Source organism: Budorcas taxicolor, chromosome 11 (assembly GCF_023091745.1).
Source record: "Budorcas taxicolor isolate Tak-1 chromosome 11, Takin1.1, whole genome shotgun sequence".
Lineage (NCBI taxonomy): Eukaryota > Metazoa > Chordata > Mammalia > Artiodactyla > Bovidae > Budorcas > Budorcas taxicolor.
The window spans coordinates 157,240,475-157,263,028 of NC_068920.1; the positions used below are offsets into that span (position 1 = coordinate 157,240,475).

Sequence of the window (22,554 nt, forward strand, 5' to 3'; positions counted from 1 at the left end):
GTCACATGGTCACACTCCCTGAAAGAGGGGCTAGGAGATGAAGTCCAGCGACAAGTCCCAGAGGAAAGGAAGGAGGTTTTGGCATGCATGTGGCCCTATCTGCCTCTTGGGTCAGGACTGTCTGGACTGATGGAGTGACATCCAGGGGCTTATCAGGGAGAAGGTCAATAGGTGGCCTGCCTCAGTGATCACTGAGGGCACTATCAGGCAACAGCTAGTGAGATCCAAAAGATGAGCGAAGTAAACAGCAAACGTTTACTGTGTGTCCATTCTGTGCCTAGCAGTGGGCCAGACTCTGGGGACCTGGGGGAGAACCAAGCTCCTCTTAGAGCTCTGGGTGGTCCCCTAAACACAACCCTTGTGCTGGATGCCAAGGGGCCAGGGAGTTGGGGAAGAGGGTGGGTTTTCTACTACGGCTGGTTTGAGTGCCTCCTGTAGCCCTAGAAATGCCTCCCTTACAGTTGTGCATGGCCCCGTCATCAGCAAGCACCCTCTCTGCGGTGTACTGGATGAAATGTAATTAGAAGGGGAAAAGGGCAGCCCACAGCAGATATTCTGTTTGTGTCTCTCAGTTGTTTTCCTAGGACATCGTCTGCCCTCTCTGAGGCTTCTAAGGAGGTGGTTGCTCCAGATGTAGGGTCATCACCCTGTTTTGTGTTTGTTTCTGGGTGTTGGCATTGGCAAAGTTAGGGAGCTGGCGCTGTCTCGGAAGCCCCTCTGTGGTGCTGAGGGCGGCACAGGGAGGGGCCCAGATCCCCACATCCTTGCTCTTTTTCATGTTTTTGGCCATTTGGGTGAGAAACCGCTGCTGCTGCTTCTGTTGATGAGTGAGTCGTGGGCCCAACTTAACTGAAGATGTTGGCTGAGGTCCAGGCAGACAGCTCTCAGTCAGCCACCATTGAGCATCAGCTCTGTGCCCAACCCCTGTTCAAGAGCGTGGATGCACCCCGCACAGGAGCCCACTTGCTTTTGGTAACTCAGGGCCGCTGGAGAAGGATCTTGAAACGGTTATGTAAGGCAACAGCAATATTCTCCAGGAGGATTTTCAAAAAGGGCTAAGAAAATGGGCGTAGAGGACATAGCTAACCTTGGAGCTGGCCACAGAGGGAAGCTTTTATACCTCTTTCAGATATTTTTCGGTAGAAAGTCATATCACTGGCAGCAGGAAGGTAGCCTAGGTAAGTATCCAGGATACCCTTCCAAGCTGCCTTCATTAATGTGTTGCACGGTTTCTTCTAAGGCAGTGAGGACTACAAAAGGTTAAATCTCTCCTATACGATGAACTCAGCCATCCCTGTGAAATGGAGGAAGCAGAATACCATTAGACTCTCTAATCTCATTTCTCTCATGCTGTCCTTCTTGGAGCCTATCAAACAGTGTCCTGGCAGAGAGTCAGTTCTGTGGCCGTGAAGCATCAGAGTCAGTCTCTTTCTGAACATGCCAGAAGGGCTGTAATTTAGAAAATGTAGCCTACCTTTTAAGGAAGGATGAAAAGGTACTAAATGCACCTTTCTTTGCATGTTAACTCCCAAATATTTGGGATATATTAAATGTGTCATTCCTGGGAAATTTTATTTTCTGTTTTATTAGAGTTATTTGCATGACATATTAGAACAGAACTTATTAAAACTGTTTGTATTTGTGGATCTCTGGTGGTTTCATGAGTACTGCTCAGGGCCCTTTCTGTACCAACTATTCAATAAGATATGTGTCTTTTGAGTGTGTAACTGTGCATTCAAGATGCAAATGCAGTAACAATTTTCCCCTGGTTTTAATTGTTTTTCCTCAAAGACGCATGTGATTTTTCTTATCTGATTTAAGCATTTCTTCAGGGGAGGGAGTAGGAAAGTATTAGCTGCTGCCACATCAAAAAAGCTATATATAATTGGAAGTTAGATTTTGAGATTTTTCTGTTAGTCCTAGTCTTTTTTCCATATTGTGATGTTGTCATAAATAAAAGGGGAGGGGGTGGGGCCTACCAGGATTTTGAAGTTTTTTTTTTCCTCCTATTTAAAGTTTATGTCTCCTAGCTAGCATCCCATAATGCTGGTTATTTTTATGCAGAATATTTGGGACAAAGAGGCTCTCTTTAAACGAAAGATAATTGCAAGCTTTGTCCCTTGCCTCAAGTTTACTGCAGGGTTTCTCTCCCCTCTGGTTATACAGAAATGAAATTATAAACCACCAGTAGCCTGGGAAATGTCAATCGATTCCAAATGACTAAATATTTAATTCAATCATTGCCTATACCTCCAAGGATGACTCGGGTGTTTTTCTTCTTACTGAGGGCTCCATGAAAGCCGGGCTCTGCAATGGCTGCTGAGGACTGTGTCTGTTGCAAGGAGGCTCCCCTGCAGTGAGGAGCTGGGCAAGCCTGTTCCATAGCAGCCCTTTTTGCAAATGGTAGTGGATTTTTGCAGAAGGTTTGTGGCCAGATCGCTATGTATAATACTGATGAAGCATTTTTGTTCCAGCTCTGTCTCGGAAGACCTAGGCTGTAGACGTGGGGATTTCAGTAGGAAACATTATGGATCTGTGGAGCTGGTAAGTTTACACTGTCTGTTCAGTGGTAGTACATTGATTTCGATTTAGAGAGGATTGCCAGGCTCTTCAGATCTTTTGTTGTATATTTACTGTTAGACCATGTGGGTACAGTATAAGGACTGTATGAGAATGAATGACTATTGAAAGGCTGTAATAATAATTTGATCATCTTTATCTGTTGTGTTTTTACTGTTACGTACTTTTAATCTCTGCCTTTCAGTGTGTTAAAAATATGTTGTGGCTTGGTATTTTTCTCTGTTCATGGTGTTATGTAATTAAATAAAATGATTTATGTATTAGGAAAGGTAGCATTTAGCTTTTATGTTATCTTGTTCCTAAAAGTTTCTAAATCTAGTTTTTGAGGTTTAAATATTATTGTAATACATATTCCAATTTTTCTGTACCCTTCATCTCTGGATATGTGATAGGAGTTAGAATATCTGTGAGCTCTTCTTCTCCCCCCTGTTACAAGTATATGTGGTGGGCTAGATAAATGACTGTGATAGGTAATAGATATCTGGGTTGAAAATATTCATATTTTTCTTAATGAGAGAGATTGGGGTTTGTGTTATGATTTTTTTAAAGGGTATGCTTTCATTTTAAAAGAGGAATAGTGAAGATATATCATAGCCTCGTTTTTTTCTTTTTATCATAGCCTCAGTTTTTTAAAAGACAGAATTGTGAGTTTTTTCCCCAGTTGCATGGAAATTTGAACTAATTTTTAGGAAAATATGCTCATAAAATTTTCTTGGTTAATATTTAACTATTAAAAACATTAAATTTATTATTTCTATTTACAAAAACTCAGTTAATGGGATCCATTTGTAAAGTATTAATATAAGCTGCATTAATTGCAGGGTTTAAAAAGTAGAAAAATTTATGTACTGGAATCATGTACAAGTAGCATTCTACTTGAATTCAAGTATATATTACAGGTTTGACTGTGTACCTGGCCCAGGTATATTCTTGGAAATATGCATTAAGTAAAAGATTAAGTCCTTGTTTTTAAGGCTCCTGCTGTCCTCCTGCTGGGCAGATAAGATACATAATATACCTAAAGAATGCATTTAGTCACATAAAAGACACCCTGGTTGACTTGGTTAGTGTGTGTTCTATGTCAGTCACTGGTGATACCATGCCAACTCAGACCACCACCTCTACTGAAGAAGCGTGTGCATAGCTAATTCAGAACTGGTAAATATTGTGAGAAGCACACAGACAGGCCCTGGTAGGGGTTGGGAGAAGGAGGGAGCAACCCCTTCTGGCTAGGCATCTCAGGGAAGCAGCCTGGAAGGCCTTCTGGAGGCTGTGGGATGTGAGTTGGCGACAAGGAAGATAGACAGAGGATATTTGCAAACAGCATGATTCTTGGCAACGATGATTTGAAGGGCAATGAGCACATGGTCCTGCCCAGCAGAGAGTACAGGGCTAAAGAGCTCAGTGGTTACACAGTGGGTAGGCTTTGAAATCAGACAGGCCTGGCTTCATATACCAGTTCCCTTACTTATTATCTCTGTAAACATCGCTGAACCTCAGTGGTGCCTAAGAGTTTGTGCTTGGAAGTCATTCTTGTTCCAGCATTTACAAGTTGTATGATTGGCCTCAGTTTTCTTATCTATGAAATGGGGTTTATTAGTATTATCTATTTTATAGGGTTGTCAGGAGGACTGTATGAGATGATGCACAGAAGCACAGTCCCTGTTAACTAACCATAGTGGGAAAGATGAAATTTGATAGCATAAGTAGGATGTTGACTCTCAGGTGAAGACTTTGAACCTGATCTAGTAAGTAGTATGGAGCTCTTATAAATAGAGTGTTGTTTGGGGGAGACAACATAGGTGTGTAGGATGGACCCTTTATAGACTTGTGAAAATCACAGAATATCAGACTGGGAACATACATGAGAGAAGTGCTTTCTAGCTTGAACAGGCATCAGAATCACCTGGTGAACTTATTAAAACAAATTGCTGGATGCCATCCCCAGAGTTTCAAATTCAGTAAGTCGGGATTAACTCAGAGTTTGCATTTCTAACAAGTTCCCAGGTAAGGTTGATGCCACTGTTGCCAGAACCACCCTTGGAAAAACCGTGCTTTACAGAATCCCCGACTGGTCATCAGTTATCCCCGGCTTGATAAGGCAGCTCACTGACCAGCTCAGTTTGTGTGTGTGTGTGTGTGTATGTGTGTTTATAACTGACTTTGTAAATATTTTAAAGTAAATTTTAAATACAGTTTAAAATTCTATGTATAATTTCACCACCTTGCAGCAAGTATTTTCATCTGCTTTTGATACCTTCCAACTTGTATAGCTATAAGTGCCATTTCTACGTGGTTGTAATCAAATTACATATTTACTTTCGCATGCCTCCTTTTTCATTTAACTGCGTTTTATAAGTATCTTCTTGTTATGTAGTTAACATTTTAATCCATGTGTGATAGATAGACCAGTAAGGTGATCAACAATGATCTGTGGGGAACAGTTTTCCTCCTTATGTAAAATCAGGTCATTTCTAGTTTTCCCAAGTTGGAAATGACATGTGCTAGAGGTTGCAAAACTTCAGGAGATGAGGGACAGGGAGGCCTGGCATGCTGCAGTCCATGGCGTCGCAAAGAGTTGGACACGACTGAGAGACTGAACACCACCACCAGAGGTTACAAGGGTTGGGAATGATGCAGTGAGCAAGTTCCAGTTTTGCCGTGTGAGGATCTCTTGAGATTCTGACTCCAGCGTTTTAAGGAAGGAGATGTTTTCTCCCATCTATGAACACAGAGTATTATCAAATTAAAAACCATATAATGTGTCCTATGTTCGTGAGAAAGCCAGTTCAATTTTTCTTACACTTGATTTGATGAATATTGTTGGGAACCCAGTCGATCTTGGGTGTTTGTAGAGGGGTCCTTGGGATTCTGTAAAATCAAAATTTTAGCATAAACTTCTTCTGATGTTCAGTGAATTAGGTAGAAGTCCTTGTGAAGGGTGAAACTGACCATTCAGATCAGCAATGAGGGGGATGCAGGGGCTTGGTTCCCTAGGCTTCAGTTGAGTATACGTTTGGTGAGAGACCATGGCACTCAGACGCCTACTCTACAGACGCACAGGTGAGTTTCTCAGCCCTAATTCAACAGCTGTGGGTCGAAGGCTCCCACCATGGGGCAGGCACGGTGCCCAACACTGAGCAGGGAGGAAAAAGCCAACTGCTCTGCCCTCCTGGAGCTGGAGGTAGTCTGGCTTTAGAATCCAGCGGCCTCAAACTTTGAGTCTCCAGGCTGCATCTTAGCTGTGTTCCCTGCCTGAATCAGGGATGGTTTCCTTGCAAGGGATGGAGATCCACTCAGTCCAGCTCCAATATAACGTAATTCACAGAAAGGGTGTGGGAGAATTTCGCTGGAATGCACTGCAGGAAGCACAGCTGGGATGCATGTGACTGGGAAGCCATCAGGCAGCTCTTCTCGTTTCTCTCGGCCCCTGTGGTTTCTCTGCTTCACTTTGCTCTGCATGTCAGTACCAGTCTCCTCTCTGCATGCCAGCTTCTGCGACAGCACAGTTGCCTCTCTCCAGTCCATTTTCTCCCAGCAGCGGTGTTTGTTTGTTTTTTTTAATACTTCTTTTTATCATGGTGAAATATTCACAAAATAAAATTTACCATTTTTAAGTGTACAATTCAGGCCCATTATGTATATTCGCTGGGTTATGCAACCATCAGCACTGTCTACTTTCAGAACATTTCTCATCATTCCAGATAGACATTGTACCCATTAAACAATGACTCCCCACCCCCCCTGCTCCCTTGCAACCTCTGTTTTATCTTCTGTCTCAATGAATTTACCTATTCTATGTGGAATTATACACCTTTTGCCCTTTTTTGTCTGATTTATTTCAATATTTTTGGGGTTTATCCATGTTGTCACATATATCGGAATTCCATTCCTTTTTCTAGCTGAATAATATTCCATCATGTGTATATACCACATTTTGTTTTTCCATTCCCCTATTGATTAGCTCTTATGAATAATGTTACTGTCAACATTGGTATACAGATATGTGCTCAAGTGATGTTTTAAAATGTTGACAACATAGTATCTTTTCTTTTATAAATCTGTTCTGTGGCCCATTGCAGTGCAAGCCCAGACCCTTTACAAAGCCCAAAGAGATCCTTCATGGTCCCTGTTCTGCCTTCCTCTCCCACCTTCCCACAAGCTGCTCACTCACTGTGCTTCGGTGGCCTAATTTTCCCCTCTTGAACAATTTGAGTTCCTACCTGTCCTTTGCATGCGCTCTTCCCTCTTCCTGGAATGGGCTTTCCCAGCGTTGCTCACCGCTGATCTCAGCTTAAATGCCATCTTCTCAGGGAGGCCTCCCCAATCACCCTCGCTGAAATCATCCTCCTCATTATGGAGGTCTCTAACTCAGCATCCTCCTTATTTACTTAATGGTGTTTATCACAATCAATATTTGTTTACTAACTATCCTCTCATCCACTAGAGGGGAGGGTGGAAACTGTGTCTTTCTTGAGATTTCTAGGCCCTGGCATATACTAAATTCTCATTCAGTTTTTTTTTTTAATTACTAAATTGACTTCTAGTCCCCCACCCCACCTGGTGTTGCAGTCCCTGTGTCCACTGTAGTCTATTCATCGGACCCTAATTTCAAATTCCAAAACGAATGTTATGTATTGATTCCGCAGGTCCAGTTATCTATCCTTGATTCAAACAGTTGAGTTCAAGGTAGGGCGGTGGGGGGGGGGGGTGTCATGTGGTATAAATGTGGCCTCCTAGACCCCCTCAGCAAAGTTTGTGGGCAGATTCTCTTTGGAAAGGATATGGGAAGAGTCAGTTTCAAAGAGCATGAGCTGAGAAGGAAGCCTCCAATATGTCTATAATATTTCCTCATAGAGTAGATGATTTAAAAGCTCCATCTAAAAGCACCTGGTTAAAATGTCATCTTCTGCAGGTGGACTGTTATCCCTGGCACTTTTTTAAATTCCATAAAAAATGATATGAATTATAAACCCTCTAAAAACAGGAATCAAGGCTCTTGATTTACCACTGTGTCCCTCATACCAACCACAGTGCTTAGCTTTAGTTACTTAGTAAAAATTAATTGAATGAATGAATGGTTCAGTTTGGTTGGAATTAGAGAATAGTCTAACCCATCAAAAATAAAGAAAGAAAAGGAAAAACAAGCTTCTATGATTTCCCCCCTCCCCAATATAGTTAGACTCATCAGTTTGCAGTGCATTCCGTCTGAAATGTTTGCCGTTTTTCTTCTTGATGAATTGAAAGTCTGGTCTCTCGTGGCAGCATTCTAAGCAAGGCACAGCTATTACCCCATTGACCATTCTTCATCGCTTCATATCAAAATCTGTCAGGAAAAGCATAAGATTATTTGTAGCTTTTATTGATCTTTTCTTGGCCTTTGACCCAATGGGTAAGAAACTGATGTGTTACAAATGATGAATGGTATAGGCACCGTATGGGCCTCTCCTTTCCAAGCCCAGCTGCTGATCCTCACATAAGCCTACATCTGGGTAATTCTAGGGAAGCCACGATCTGCAGGTAATTACAAATCCAGGATAAAACAGGAGGGTATATTGTCCATTGGGCTTCCCAGGTGGCGCTAGTGGTAAAGAACCGGCCTGCCAGTGCAGGAGACGTAAGAGACTCGGGTTTGATCCTTGGGTCAGAAAGACCCCTTGGAGGAGGGCATGGCAACCCACTCCAGTATTCTAGCCTGGAGAATCCCATGGTCAGAGGAGACTGGTGGGTTACAGCCCATGGGGTTACAAAGAGTTGGACACGACTGAAGTGACTTAGAGTCAGACATGACTGAGGCAACTTAGCACGCATGCATATTGTCCATTCCTTTTTAAACTTGCACTCAAATGAGTCAAGCCTGCATTTGGACCAGCTGCCTGCTCCCCTGGTATATCAGAAAGAAATGTATAAATGTCTCTCCATGAGGATAGCATGGTTTTGTTGTTTTGAACTCAGAGTGGCCTCAAAGGATACCTGGCTATACTGAGTGCAGCCAGAAGAAAGGTTTGTCATGAACTTGATTGGCATCTGCAGATTTTAATATCTGAGGTTTTGACTGTGTGACAGCTTTTGAAGTCTGATATATAGTCATTTGTATTTTTGCTCAGGCATGAACTTGAATTACGCCTGTGGGACTGTTGTGCTTCAGATGATTCTTGGCTAATGAGTGATTTAGCTGCCTGCCCAGCATCCCTAATACAGCAGAGTTTTGTTCTCTATTCAGGGTTGAGTAGGCTTTTTGTTTTCAGAGGCATTTTATGGGAGAATTATATTCTATGTAGTATCACCGAATTGAGAAATGAGTGAAGGTACCAGAATATCTCCCCTAGGAACATCAAAACATCATGACTTTTGTCTTCTACAACTAGAATCATAATTTTGGCAGATGTTCTCTATTATTTAGCTGGCTTATATCTAAGGCTTTGATAACAGGTTGACTCATGTAGGTACCACAAGACATAACATTTATCTTGGAATTATCAATGAGTTGGGGCTTCCCAGGTGGTGCTAGTGTAAAGAACCTACCTGCCAGTGTAGGAGACATAAGAGACTCAGGTTCGATCCCTGAGTCAGGAAGATCCCCTGGAGGAGGGTGTGGCACCCACTCCAGTATTCTTGCCTCAAGAATACCATGGACAAAGGAGCCTGGTGAGCTACAGTTCATGGGGTTGCAAAGAGTGAGAAGCAACTTTGCACACGTGTGCATCAGTGAGTTAACATGGTTAGAAACTATGGTGCTCTTTTTGATATTTTGATGCCTTTGTGGATGATTGGTAATGCTTACATTGAACATTTTCCAGACTAAAATTATTGCAACCATTTTTAGTAATGCAGAACTTTGAGACCTTAGTCATGTTTATGTGTTAGAATGGAACTAGAAATTTTATGATGTTTATTAGTTTTGCTGTTTATTGAATGTTTACTATGTACCAGTCAATGAGCTAAATACTTTAGATGCATTTACCTATTCTCCCAAACAACCATCAGCAGTTTTTTATTTCATCACACACTGTGGCTGCTCAGAAAATGTTGGTGGACATGAATGGACTCCCATTTATCAGATGATCTCAGAGAGATACCACAGCTAGTAGAGGTAACACTTAAGCCCAGATCTGTCTGACTCTAAGAGCCCCTGTACTTAATGTCTCAGCCTATGAGCTTAGGCTGTTTTCTAAGGAAATTGGGTTGATTGTTAGAGCAAACATCTCTGCTCTTGGATGCGTGTGTGCTAAGTCGCTTCAGTCGTGTCCGACTCTGTACGACCCTGTGAACTTCAGCCCCCCAGGCTCCTCTGTCCATGGGATTCTCCAGTCGAGAATATCAGAGTAGGTTGCCATGCCCTCCTAAAGGGGATCTTCCTGCCTCAGGGATCAAACCCATGTCTCTTACGTCTCCTGCATTGGCAGGTAGGTTCTTTACCACTAGCACCACCTGGGAAACCCATCTCTGTCCTTAATCAACAGCATAGAGTAGCTCTGCTTTAAGTCTTAGCTGAAATATATAATTTCAAACTCTGTTAGGTCCAAATCTTAACAAAATTTGATTTTAAGAAGAATGTTCAAAAAAATTACCTAAGAAATGTCCATGTGAAATGTTTTAAATTTAATTCCTGGTTTAGGCCCAACCATAACGTAGGTGCAAACACTTGGCCCGCACTTTAGAGGGACCACTTTTCTTGGCCCCTCTTAGAAAAGCAAGAGTTTTTCTTGATCTGTGCCCGTGTGTTATGCTTTTAGCTTGCACTGATGGGCAGATCAGAAAAGAGCCATGTGACTCTGGATGGTGTGTCGCTTGCAAGGAAGCTCTTGAGGATTTCTCAGTCTGTCGCAGTGTCTCCTTTAAGACAGCCTGTGAGAAAAATTTTCTCAGGACCAAAAAGCAGCTTCATTGTTAACCTTATATGCAGTGGAAATCCTCTAAATGGGCTTTTTCCTCTTTGCTCTGGCCTCTAGGACACTCAGGACCCTATTTATGGCTTGCCTTGAACAGCCTTACAGGACTCTATAACAGGCAGCCTAATCTTGTTCTCTTGTTTTCAGTTTATTTACCCACACCTAATTTTCCCTTGTTCTAAATTTGTTTTGTATCTAATTTTCTCCTTTGAGTGAGATATATCTCAGTAAGATGCTTTAAATCTTTTCTAAAAAGTAAGGTAGAGCATAAAAAAATATTTTCTGTGTTCAGCTTCTAGCTCTTAACAGCACATCCTCTGTCCCCCATTGAGGGTAACCTAGTTCACAGAATGGTTTTGACCCTTGTCTCCTCCCTCCCCTACTTTTTGATCAGGACTTCTATGACCTATTTTCCTAGGATCAACTACACCTGGGGAGAATTAGCATCCCCTGCCCAGCTATTTGGTGACTGCCTTAAGCACTGAGCCCTGTGTTAATTGGGGTCCAAAAGTCTTCCAAATCAACTAGCTAAACACACACTATAATAAGAATATCAGACAAGTCCTCCAAGTTTTTCCAGACAAAATCAACCCTGGAAACAGCCACTCCAGGGATTTTTGGCACCAGTGTGCTCTCTAGTTTCAAAACTAGAACTGCAAACGTTCCACTCCCTCCCTCACAGGCCTGGGCAGCTCATGCCAGGTTGCTGGTGGCCACACAAGTCTCCCGTTCCTGTGTGCCCCCACGTCCTCCTTGGGGGTGACCCTCCCTCCTGCCACTGCACTGTCAAATCAGCTCACAATCTCTGGCTCCTGCACCTTCTTCTGGAACCCTGGGGTCTTTGTTCTGTGACTCCAGTGGTCTTCAGCTGGTGGGATATAGGTCCCTGGTGCACTATAAAAATACTTTCAGGACTTCCCTGGTGGTCCAGTGGCTGAGACTCTTTGCTCTCAATGCAGGGGGTCCGGGTTTGATCCCTGGTCAGGGAACTAGACCCCACATGCCACAACTAAGACCTGGAACAGCCAAAGAAATAAATATTTAAACACAAATAAATACTTTCAAATTTTGCTCAGTGTTTAATACAACAGTTTATATTTTGTGTAACCAGATATACAAACTGTTGGCATACTGTTTATTGGTTAATTCTTCACAGCAAATTGAGTTTTCTACCTGTAATCTCTTGTATACTATGGAGGAAAGTTCTCACGTGTGTCTCAGACACCCAGTCTTGCTTGGTGACTGCTTGATAATATCTATTGCCTCTCACTTCTCACTTGTGCCAAAGTAACCTCTGCCTTACACCAGTCCTGTCATGTGCCCCCCTCTACTTTTAGTACAACAAGGCTTGGCGGTATATATCATCAGTTGTAGCAAAAATAAATTTGAAGCTTGAGCAAAACTATGACATCACCATCTCAATGGACATGAGTTTGAGCGAACTCTGGAAAATAGTGATGGACAGGGAAGCCTGGTATTTTACAGGCCATGGGTCACGAAGAGTCGGACACAGCTGAGCAACTGAACAACAAACACTGCTTTTATGAATACAAAGTATTTTCTTTTCTGGAAGGTATGTTTAACTACCAGTATTTACTTATTTATTTAGGCAGGTCTATGATCAAAGACTGAAGAAGGGAATGGCAACCCACTCCAGGATTCTTGCCTGGAGAATCCCATGGACAGAGGAGCCTAGCAGGCTACAGTCCATAAGGTCACAAAGAGTCAGACACGACTGAAGCGACTTAGCATGCTTGCATGCATGATCAAAGATGTAGTACTCGGAATTCGTCTGGTGATCCAGCAGTTAAGACTTCAAGCTTCCAATGCAGGGGGCCCGGGTTCAATCCCTGGTCAAGGAACTAGATCCTGCATGCTGCAACTAAGACCCAGTGCAGCCAAATAACTTTTTCTTGATGTAGTACTTGGCAGCCATGAACACACACCCAAGGATTTGAAAGCCACCCTTTTACTTCTTTTAGTGGTATTACCTTGAAAAGGAATCTTACCTTTTTGCCAACCTTTCACCATATGGTCTCTGAACATTTATAGCTCTTTGTTAGACCCTCAGAACTAAGTCTAACACTTTCAACTTATTAGCTGCCTCCTGGCAGACAACTTGGGACAGATTTCCCCAGGGCTGCAGGACCCAGAGTATCTGAGGCTTCATCTGGGTCTCTCTCAGCCGCCCCAAGCCGAGACCCTTGTCTTCAGCTTTCTTCTGTCTCAGGGCAAGTCCTGTTTCCTTGGGGGATACCTCTATCTCCAGGTGGCAGCTTCACTCTCTTGGTAGAAAGAGAGAAGATCTATGGGGTCTAAAATTTGCTCCCCAATTTCCCCCACTGGGTGAATTTAGGGAAAAATCATGCCCAAACCTGGTGTCACCTGCTGTGACCAACTTACCAAAAAGGGCCCCCAGTTTCATGCCACAACTAATATTCTAATTTTTTATATTGAAGTATTTTACATATTTAATTAAAGCCATTACTTTGGGCTCCTTTATGTGTAAGAAGAGGATTGTACATTTTTCGGCCTCAGTCTTTTAATTGGTCTTTTGCGGTTATCTTTATGTTGCAGTGTTTTAAAATATAATCTCAAGCTGTGTTTGCTGAATAGATGTGAAGACTTTATCATTACTTTAGGTAGGAATACATTTCAGCCACTCTAAATTCTCTTTTCGATCCCTGCGATAGTTCCACTAATTCTCTTTTGAATTCGCCTTTGAACGCTCTCCTTTCTTGTTCCCACTAAGCCTGCACTTGCCAAGGTCACTAAAGACCTTCCTGCTACCAAGTCTAGGTCTCGCATCTAGGCTTTAGCTCACGGCCTCTCTGCGCATGCGCCCTCTTAACACGTTCCCCTCCCCCAGTGCCTCTGCTCTCTCGTGTTTTTCCCCTGCATCTCTGCTATACCTCCTCTGCTTCTTTTAGGGAGTCCTTCTTTCCCGTCTGATCCTCCCATTTGGATGCTTCTCAGGGTACTGTTTCAAGACACCTTTCTCACCTGATCTGCTCTTCCTCGTGATCTTTCCTACCCTCATGGCTTCAGGTACCGTCTTCAGGCTGGTGACTCACAGATCCGTATATTCTTTCCAGGTCTCTATCCACAGCATCTAAGGCCATCTGTTCATATGCCTACAGGACATCCCTGTGGGCAACTGAACCTTAAAAGGGCCACTACTGAACTCAGTCGTCCCTCTTTACCCTACCACACTGCTAGGGAATGGCTTTACCTTCTTAACCATTGCTAATTTCAGAAACCAGGAAATCACCCAAAGCCCACATCCAGTCTCTTACCAAATCCTGTTGGTTTTATATTCTCAATAGATTTCCTGGCTAAGTTTCTCTTATTCACATGGATGTGCATGTACAATGCCAGACAGTCTTTTGAGAAGAGAGAGAGACAGACATAGATTTGTATATATGTATGCATGAAAATATGTATTATGTATTCATGGGACTTCCCTGGTGGCTCAGATGGTAAAGAATCTGCCTGCAATACAGGAGACCTGGGTTGGATCCCTGGGTCAGGAGGATCCCCTAGAGAAAGGAATGGCTACCCATTCCAGTATTCTTGCCTGGAGAATTCCATGGACAGAGGAGCCTGGCAGGCTACAGTCACAGGGTCACAAAGAGTTGGACACGACTGAGCAACCAACGCTTTCACTTTTCATATGTACTCGTATGAATTTCACAACTACCTGATAGTTTTGTAGATACTTTTGTTACCCCCATTATATAGGTGAGGTTACTGAAGTTCAAAGAGATCAATTAACTTGTCCAAAGTCACACAGCCTGTAAGTTGTTGAGCCTGTCCCTCTCCCATCTTCTGCACAGTAGGTTATATTTATTTAAAAGTTCTGTGATCTCCCCATTGTTATAAGCTGTGCTCCAGTGCCCCTTTGTTGTCGTTATCATGTGCGCATGCTCAGTTGTGTCCAACTCTGTGACCCCGTAGGCTGTAGCCCACCAGCCTCCTCTGTCCATGAGATTCTCCAGACAAGAATATTAGAGTGGGTTGCCATTTTCTCCCCCAGGGGGTTTTTCTGACCTAGGAATAAAACCCACACCATCTCTTGTGTCTCCTTCAATTGGCAGGTAGATTCTTTACCACTGCGCCACCTGGGATGCCCTCTAGTCCCCCTTACTGTGCATAAAAATCACTTGCGGAATTTATTTAAGGTTCAGGCTCTGATTTGGCATATCTGGAATGAGCCAAATAGTGTGCTTTTTTTCCCCCACAATCTTCCATTGTGAAAATGACTGAACTTCTTATAGGTTTATCATTTGATATCCAGGGAAGTCCAGAGACTACTTTGTTTTTAAGTAAAGAAGAACAATAAAGGACCTCCCTGGTGGTCCAGTGGTTAAGACTTCCCACTCCCAATGCAGAGGACCCAGGTTCGATCCCTGGTCAGGGCACTAGATCCTACATGCTTCGACTAAGAGTTTCCTTGCTGCAACAAAGATCAAAGATCCTTAGTCAGACATGACTGAAGCAACTTAGCATGAACACAAAAATGACTTGAAACAACGGAGATTTATTCTCTCATAGTTCTGGAGGCTAGAAGTCTGAAGTTAGATGTTGGCAGGGCTACACTCCCTCTGAAGGTTCGAGGGAAAACCGTCCCTCGCCTCCTCCAGCTTCAGGGGTTGCCAGTAATCCCTGACATCCTTGCCTTGTAGCTGCGTCAGTTTCTGCTTCTGCACCACATGGCCTCCTAGCCTGCGTTTCTGTATCTGCATCACCCTCTTTTCTCTTATAAAGACACCAGCTGGGGCTTCCCTGGTGATCCAGTGGTTAAGACTCCGAGCTCCCAATGCAGAGGGTATGGGTTCAGTCTCTGGTCAAGGAACTAGATCTCACATGCTACAGCTAAGACCTGGAGCAACCAAATTAATTAATTAAAAAACAGAGAGAGAGACACCAGCCATTGGACTTCAGTCCCACCCTAATCCAGTGAACTCATCTTAACTTATCTAACTACATCTGCAAAGACCCTCTTTGCAAATAAGGGCACATTCTGAGATTCCGGGTGGATGCAAAGGTGTTTGGGGTGGGGGACGGGGATTGGGGTGGGAGCACAGGGAACACCATTCAAGCCAGAACAGTTCCTTTCTGCCTTTTAGTGTTCAGAAAGAAGCCTGTGACAGTTTAGTTTATTTTCTTTCTTGGTAACTTTTCCTATCTTGATCTTTCTCAGACTTTCTTCTTTTATTTTTAAAATGTTTCCCATAGTTTCTCTATGTCTTTCTCTTCTCAGCAATTTTGCCTAAAATCTTGCATCTTTGTGATTCTTCAACCCAGGTCTTATGTCATGGATGAATAGTTTCTTCAGATGTATATTTGATTATTGCTCATTTTCCCTCTTGAAATAGTAAGGAAGGTCTTTTTCTCTGTCCTCTGTCACTGCCTTTTCTTTCTCATTATTTTATATTTTGTTCCTCTTCATTCTGGGAAGGCATCTCAAATGATATTACTGTCTCTGTTTTGTACAATAAACATTTCATTTTCCTCCTCTGATGAGGATTTTTAATTTTAATCCTACATTTTTTAATCCTATATTTGCATTTTTGGTCCATTTATCTTGCCCACTTCCACAAGCTTTACCCACTTATTGTAAAAATTGTCCTCTGTCTTATTGAGGACAACAGCTGCTTTTTAAATCTTTTATTTTGGTTTCATAGTAAAAAATGATGTGCTTCTTTTTTTCAGTTTTCAGGATCATATGTAGCATTACTTTAAATAACTCCCATGTTTGTGATTTTTTTTCCTGTTTATAATACAGAATCTTGAGACAAACACAAAGAGTTATTCAGACCTTTTATTGTCAACATACAAAATGTACAACTGACCCTGAGCTCTCGTTGTCCTTTTGGGTACCGCAGCTTCTCTGAACCAAACATCTGGATGGCTGGTGGTTATGCAAAGCTCCCTGATCACTATCCAGGGTCTGGTTGGTGTTTCTCTAGTAAAGCTCTGCTGGAAAGGGAGAGGATGTCCTCCATGCTTGGCTTTTTTGCTTCTCTGAACTGGTGGCTCTAGAATTTATACATATCAGTTCTGTTCAGTTCAGTTCAGTCGCTCAGTCGTGTCTGACCCTTTGCAACCCCATGAATCGCAGCATGCCAGGCCTCCCTGTCCATCACCAACTCCCAGAGTTCACTCAGACTCACATCTATCGAGTCAGTGATGCCATCCAGCCACCTCATCCTTTGTCGTCCCCTTCTCCTCCTGCCCCCAATCCCTCCCAGCATCAGAGTCTTTTCCAATGAGTCAACTCTTCGCATGAGGTGGCCAAAGTACTAGAGATTCAGCTTCAGCGTCATTCCCTCCAAAGAAATCCCAGGGCTGATCTCCTTCAGAATGGACTGGTTGGATCTCCTTGCAGTCCAAGGGACTCTCAAGAGTCTTCTCCAACACCACAGTTCAAAAGCATCAATTCTTCGGTACTCAGCCTTCTTCACAGTCCAGTTCTCACATCCATACATGACCACTGGAAAAACCGTAGCCTTGACTAGACAGACCTTTGTTGGCAAAGTAATGTCTCTGCTTTTCAATATGCTATCTAGGTTGGTCATAACTTTTCTTCCAAGGAGCAAGCGTCTTTTATAAATATAGCCAGGACTTAAAGGGCTATGGGTAGCAGTCTGGTTGGAAGAGGAATATTAATGTTTGCCTAGCTCTTTACATAACCTTGAGAAGACACCCTCTGTGTAAAGAATCGGTTGGAGATTACAAAGGTGGAATCCCCCCATACCCAACCACACTTTGGTCTGACCACTTGCTTGGCATATTGACAAAACTGTGTGCCCCAGGGTGCTCTGCTACCAGGGCCTCTCTCCCTGCCTATGGCCCTTCACTTATGAAGACTGCATTTTCTATCTTTTTATCTTTTTACTTGTTTGCACTGTGTCTTAGTTGCAGTACTCAAGATCTTTGATCATCAGCTGCAGCACACGGGACCTTTAGCTGTGGCATGTGGGATCTAGTTCCCTGACCAGGGATGGAACTTGGCCCCCTGCATTTGGAGTGCAGATTCTTATCCACTGGACCACCAGGGATGTCCCAAGGCTGCATTTTCTAACATAGACTTTGTCTCTCTCCCTGCCCCCATCTTACCCAATGTTTTCTTGGAGAGAAAAAAGAGGTGCTGGAGTGGCTAGGGCTACCTTAAAATGCAGTGCTCATGCAGTAAAAAGATGATTCCCAGTGTTTTATTGTTACTGATTATATAGACCCAGGGTTTCTTAGCCCAAAGGAAATGGGGGAGAGAAAATAAATTGCCGTCCAGCTTTCTGTGATGACCACAGATTTGTTCTGTTTCAGCCAACAGTCAGTGTCCAAATAGGTTTCCCTGTTCTTCTCCATTGGCCATAGAATAGGTAGAAAATGTCGTGATATTCTGGCCATAGGTTGGGAAATCAGTCTCACATTCATGAATTGTCATCTTTTGTGCTGAATCTTCCCAAATATTTTACTGGGAATTTGAGTATCAGAGACTGCTAGTCAGATATTATTTTAATGAAGAAGCCAAGATGGATAGATATACTTCGAGATCAAAGGTTAGAGTAGAATACTCGTGCTGACTTACCTCAGATTTCTCAATAGAATAGGTGGAAAAGTCACTGCTTAGAAGGAAATGTGTTTCCAGAGTGATGACTTGGTGATTGATAAGTTAGGACCAAGATGGGAGATATAATGGGAAGTAAAAAAGAAATGGGTAAAAGAACTGGAGAGTGGTCGTGAGGATCTAGCCATGGTCAAGGAGCATGAGCTTGTCATAGTCCTAGCCACATGGAAACTTGATTCTTTGGACACAGAAGGAGAGAGTGAGTTTACTTAGTAGGGGGTGATTGAGAGCTGGGATTTGACTCAGGGGTTTGTAAATGCAGTGTTGACGCGATTAACCACAGATCCCCAGCTAGCATGTGTACCAGAAAGAGCCCGAGTGGGTTCTACGTCAGGTATTATGATGACAACACTCTACTAGTGTGGGTGAGAATGGGTTTGGGGTCTTGGGAATGGATGGCAGTCATGAAATCAAGTGAGGTCGTTAGATTTGAGAAAGCAGAAGGGTGTGAGCTCAAGACATCAGAGAGATCACTGTGATGGATGTAGAGTTTGCTGAGGATGGTGGCCAGAGATGTGGATGATAAGTCTGAGCCCAAATCCAGGACCCTGCTGGACCCAGCCAACGTTTATCATCCTTGTTGGAGACTCTTCTAACCGATTTGGGTACTCTGACATGCACCCTGGTGCTCAGCACTCTAGCTACCCAACCTCCCAAGTCTTTTTCCCACCCCTTTGCACAGGCATAATAGGATGAAGGAAAGAGTGGGAGGAAGAGAACATCCCCTCTGACCTGTTCCTGCAGGCAGTGGAAGTGACCAAGAGTCACCAGGAGAAGGGATCCAGTCAGGGGATGGCTCCTTCCACCCATGTTCAGGCATCATCTCCCCACCTTTTTTTGATGCAGACATTTTGAATCTCTTTCTTCCCTTCTGAGTATTTCTAAGTCAGATGTGTGTGTGTGTGTGTGTGTGTGTGTGTGTGTGTATACATGTCTGATTTGCATATGCAGATGGTCTGCTTGACCAGTATTGGTAGTTTTTAAAATCTGCTTATGTTGGAAATCATTTCTTAAAGGTCCTATACATCTTCTAGAATAAGTTGCATTATAGTAGGACTTCCCTTACAAATAGCTGTGAAAAGAAGAGAGGCGAAAAGCAAAGGAGAAAAGGAAAGATAGAAGCATCTGAATGCAGTGTTCCAGAGAATAGCAAGAAGAGATAAGAAAGCCTTCTTCAGTGATCAATGCCAAGAAATAGAGGAAAACAACAGAATGGGAATGACTAGAGATCTCTTCAAGAAAATTAGAGATACCAAGGGAACATTTCATGCAAAGATGGGCTCGATAAAGGACAGAAATGCTATGGACCTAACAGAAGGAGAAGATATTAAGAAGAGGTGGCAAGAATACACAAAAGAACTGTACAAAAAAGATCTTCACGACCCAGATAATCACGATGGTGTGATCACTAATCTAGAGCCAGACATCCTGGAATGTGAAGTCAAGTGGGCCTTGGAAAGCATCACTACAAACAAAGCTAGTGGAGGTGATGGAACTCCAGTTGAGCTGTTTCAAATCCTGAAAGATGATGCTGTGAAAGTGCTGCACTCAATATGCCAGCAAATTTGGAAAACTCAGCAGTGGCCACAGGACTGGAAAAGGTCAGTTTTCGTTCCAATCCCAAAGAAAGGCAATGCCAAAGAATGCTCAAACTACCGCACAATTGCACTCATCTCACATGCTAGTAAGGTGAAGTCGCTCAGTCGTGTCCAACTCTTTGCAACCCTGTGGACTGTAACCTACTAGGCTTCTCCATGCATGGGATTCTCCAGGCAAGAATACTGGAGTGGATTGCCATTTCCTTCTCCAGGGGATCTTCCCAACCCAGGGATCGAACCTAGGTCTCCCGCATTGGAGGCAGATGCTTTAACCTCTGTGCCACCAATGCTCAAAATTCTCCAAGCCTGGCTTCAGCAATACATGAACCGTGAACTTCCTGATGTTCAAGCTGGTTTTAGAAAAGGCAGAGGAACCAGAGATCAAATTGCCAACATCCACTGGATCATGGAAAAAGCAAGAGAGTTCCAGAAAAACATCTATTTCTGCTTTATTGACTATGCCAAAGCCTTTGACTGTGTGGATCACAATAAACCATGGAAAATTCTTCAAGAGATGGGAATACCAGACCACCTAACCTGCCTCTTGAGAAATCTGTATGCAGGTCAGGAAGCAGCAGTTAGTACTGGACATGAAACAACAGACTGGTTCCAAATAGGAAAAGGAGTACGTCAAAGCTGTATATTGTCACCCTGCTTATTTAACTTCTATGCAGAGTACATCATGAGAAACGCTGGACTGGAAGAAACACAAGCTGGAATCAAGATTGCCGGGAGAAATATCAATAACCTCAGATATGCAGATGACACCACCCTTATGGCAGAAAGTGAAGAGGAACTAAAAAGCATCTTGATGAAAGTGAAAGTGGAGAGTGAAAAAGTTGGCTTAAAGCTCAACATTCAGAAAACGAAGATCATGCATCTGGTCCCATCACTTCGTGGAAAATAGATGAGGAAACAGTGGAAACAGTGTCAGACTTTATTTTGGGGGGCTCCAAAATCACTGCAGATGGTGATTGCAGCCATGAAATTAAAAGACGTTTACTCCTTGGAAGAAAAGTTATGACCAACCTAGATAGCATATTCAAAAGCAGAGACATTACTTTGCCGACTAAGGTCCATCTAGTCAAGGCTACGGTTTTTCCTGTGGTCATGTATGGATGTGGGAGTTGGACTGTGAAGAAGGCTGAGCGCTGAAGAATTGATGCTTTTGAACTGTGGTGTTGGAGAAGACTCTTGAGAGTCCCTTGGACTGCAAGGAGATCCAACCAGTCCATTCTGAAGGAGATCAGCCCTGGGATTTCTTTGGAAGGAATGATGCTAAAGCTGAAACTCCAGTACTTTGGCCACCTCATGCGAAGAGTTGACTCATTGGAAAAGACTCTGATGCTGGGAGGGACTGGGGACAGGAGGAGACGGGGACGACAGAGGATGAGATGGCTGGATGGTATCACTGACTCGATGGACGTGAGTCTGAGTGAACTCCGGGAGTTGGTGGTGGACAGGGAGGCCTGGCGTGCTGCGATTCATGGGGTCGCAAAGAGTCGGACACGACTGAGCGACTGAACTGAACTGAACTGAGGACTTCCCTGGTGGTCCAGTGGTTAAGACTGTGCTCCCAATGCAAGGGGCCCAGTTCTGTCCCTGATCAGGGAACTAGATGCCATATGCCACAGCTAGGTGTTTGCATGCCAAAACTGAAAAGATTCTGAGTGCCACAACTAAAACCCGTCATAGCCTAGCAAATAAATAAGTAAATATTTTAAAAATAAATAAATAAATTGCATAATAACAACAAGACCTTCAGCTCCCCTAGGCAGAGTTGTCTCTGCAGCATCTGACCTCCCCCTGTGCCCCGTACTTTCTTCTGTACTGTGGCATTTAACCAGGTTGTGTGTGATTTATCTGTTTATTCGTGTGTGTCTGTCTCTCCCACTAGGCTCTATGTTCCTCTAGGGTACAGATCATGTTGCATTTGTCTTTATGAATCCAGCAGTTAGTACAGGCCTGGGGAAATAGGTTCTCAATAATGTTGGAAGAGCGACAAAAATTTAAACAGACTTTCCAAGAGTTTAAATGCCTCATTGAAATGTTTTAATCATACTAGCAATAATTAGGGCCTTTTATATTAATCATTACCATACTGTTATTAAAATACATGTCGTTATAACATGATTGAACACATCCTATGTCCAGACACTATTCTAGGATCATTCCATGTTTTATATTATTGAATTCTCTCCCCAAACCTACAAGTGGCTACAGTCATTGTCTTCATTTTATTTTATTTTTTGTCCTCATTTTAGAAATAAGGAAAATGAAACTTAGAGAGGAAAAATCAAGTGATTTGCCCAAGGTCACGCAGCTAGTAAATGTGGAACTGAACCTGATAAGTTGGGTGCTAAAACCTACACTTGTAACCACTCGTGTCAAAGAAAGGAGTTGGCAATGGGGGATAGAAATCTGAAATCTTATTTTTAAAGATGTAACTTACATAACGGTTAAAAGATCTTTCCATAGATTAAAATACTGTTTCTGTGACTTATATATACCTGAATGTCAAGTACCAGGGTGTGATAAGCAGAAATCACAGGGAATCCTAGCACTTCTGTAGGTGTAGAAACAGACATCAGCCCAAATAAACAAAGCAATTCAGTGGAGAGGAGAAGAGCCTTATGTTTCTGAAAATTCATGTATTTGTATTAATTTAGGAAATATTCTCATCTAACTGCCTCTAATATTAAGCTAATAATACTTTTATTTATAGTACTTTATGAATACCACTTTATTCTTCCTGTTTTTTTTTTTTTTACGTTAATTCGTTCAGTCATACAGATGGTTATAAGCGCTTGGAGATTACTTTTTTCCAGAAATAAAACATGTAAGACATTAA

General features: G+C 42.8%; 1 protein-coding gene across 1 annotated transcript in view; it reads left to right on the plus strand.

Moving 5' to 3' along the window:
• Positions 1–2,400: 2,400 nt before the first annotated feature.
• GARNL3 (GTPase activating Rap/RanGAP domain like 3) overlaps positions 2,401–22,554 on the plus strand; it is a 118,807-nt gene continuing 98,653 nt past the window's right edge. The window contains exon 1 of the mRNA XM_052649136.1: positions 2,401–2,544. Within this exon, the coding sequence (XP_052505096.1) occupies positions 2,401–2,544 (144 nt within the window). The remainder of the gene's footprint in view (positions 2,545–22,554) is intronic.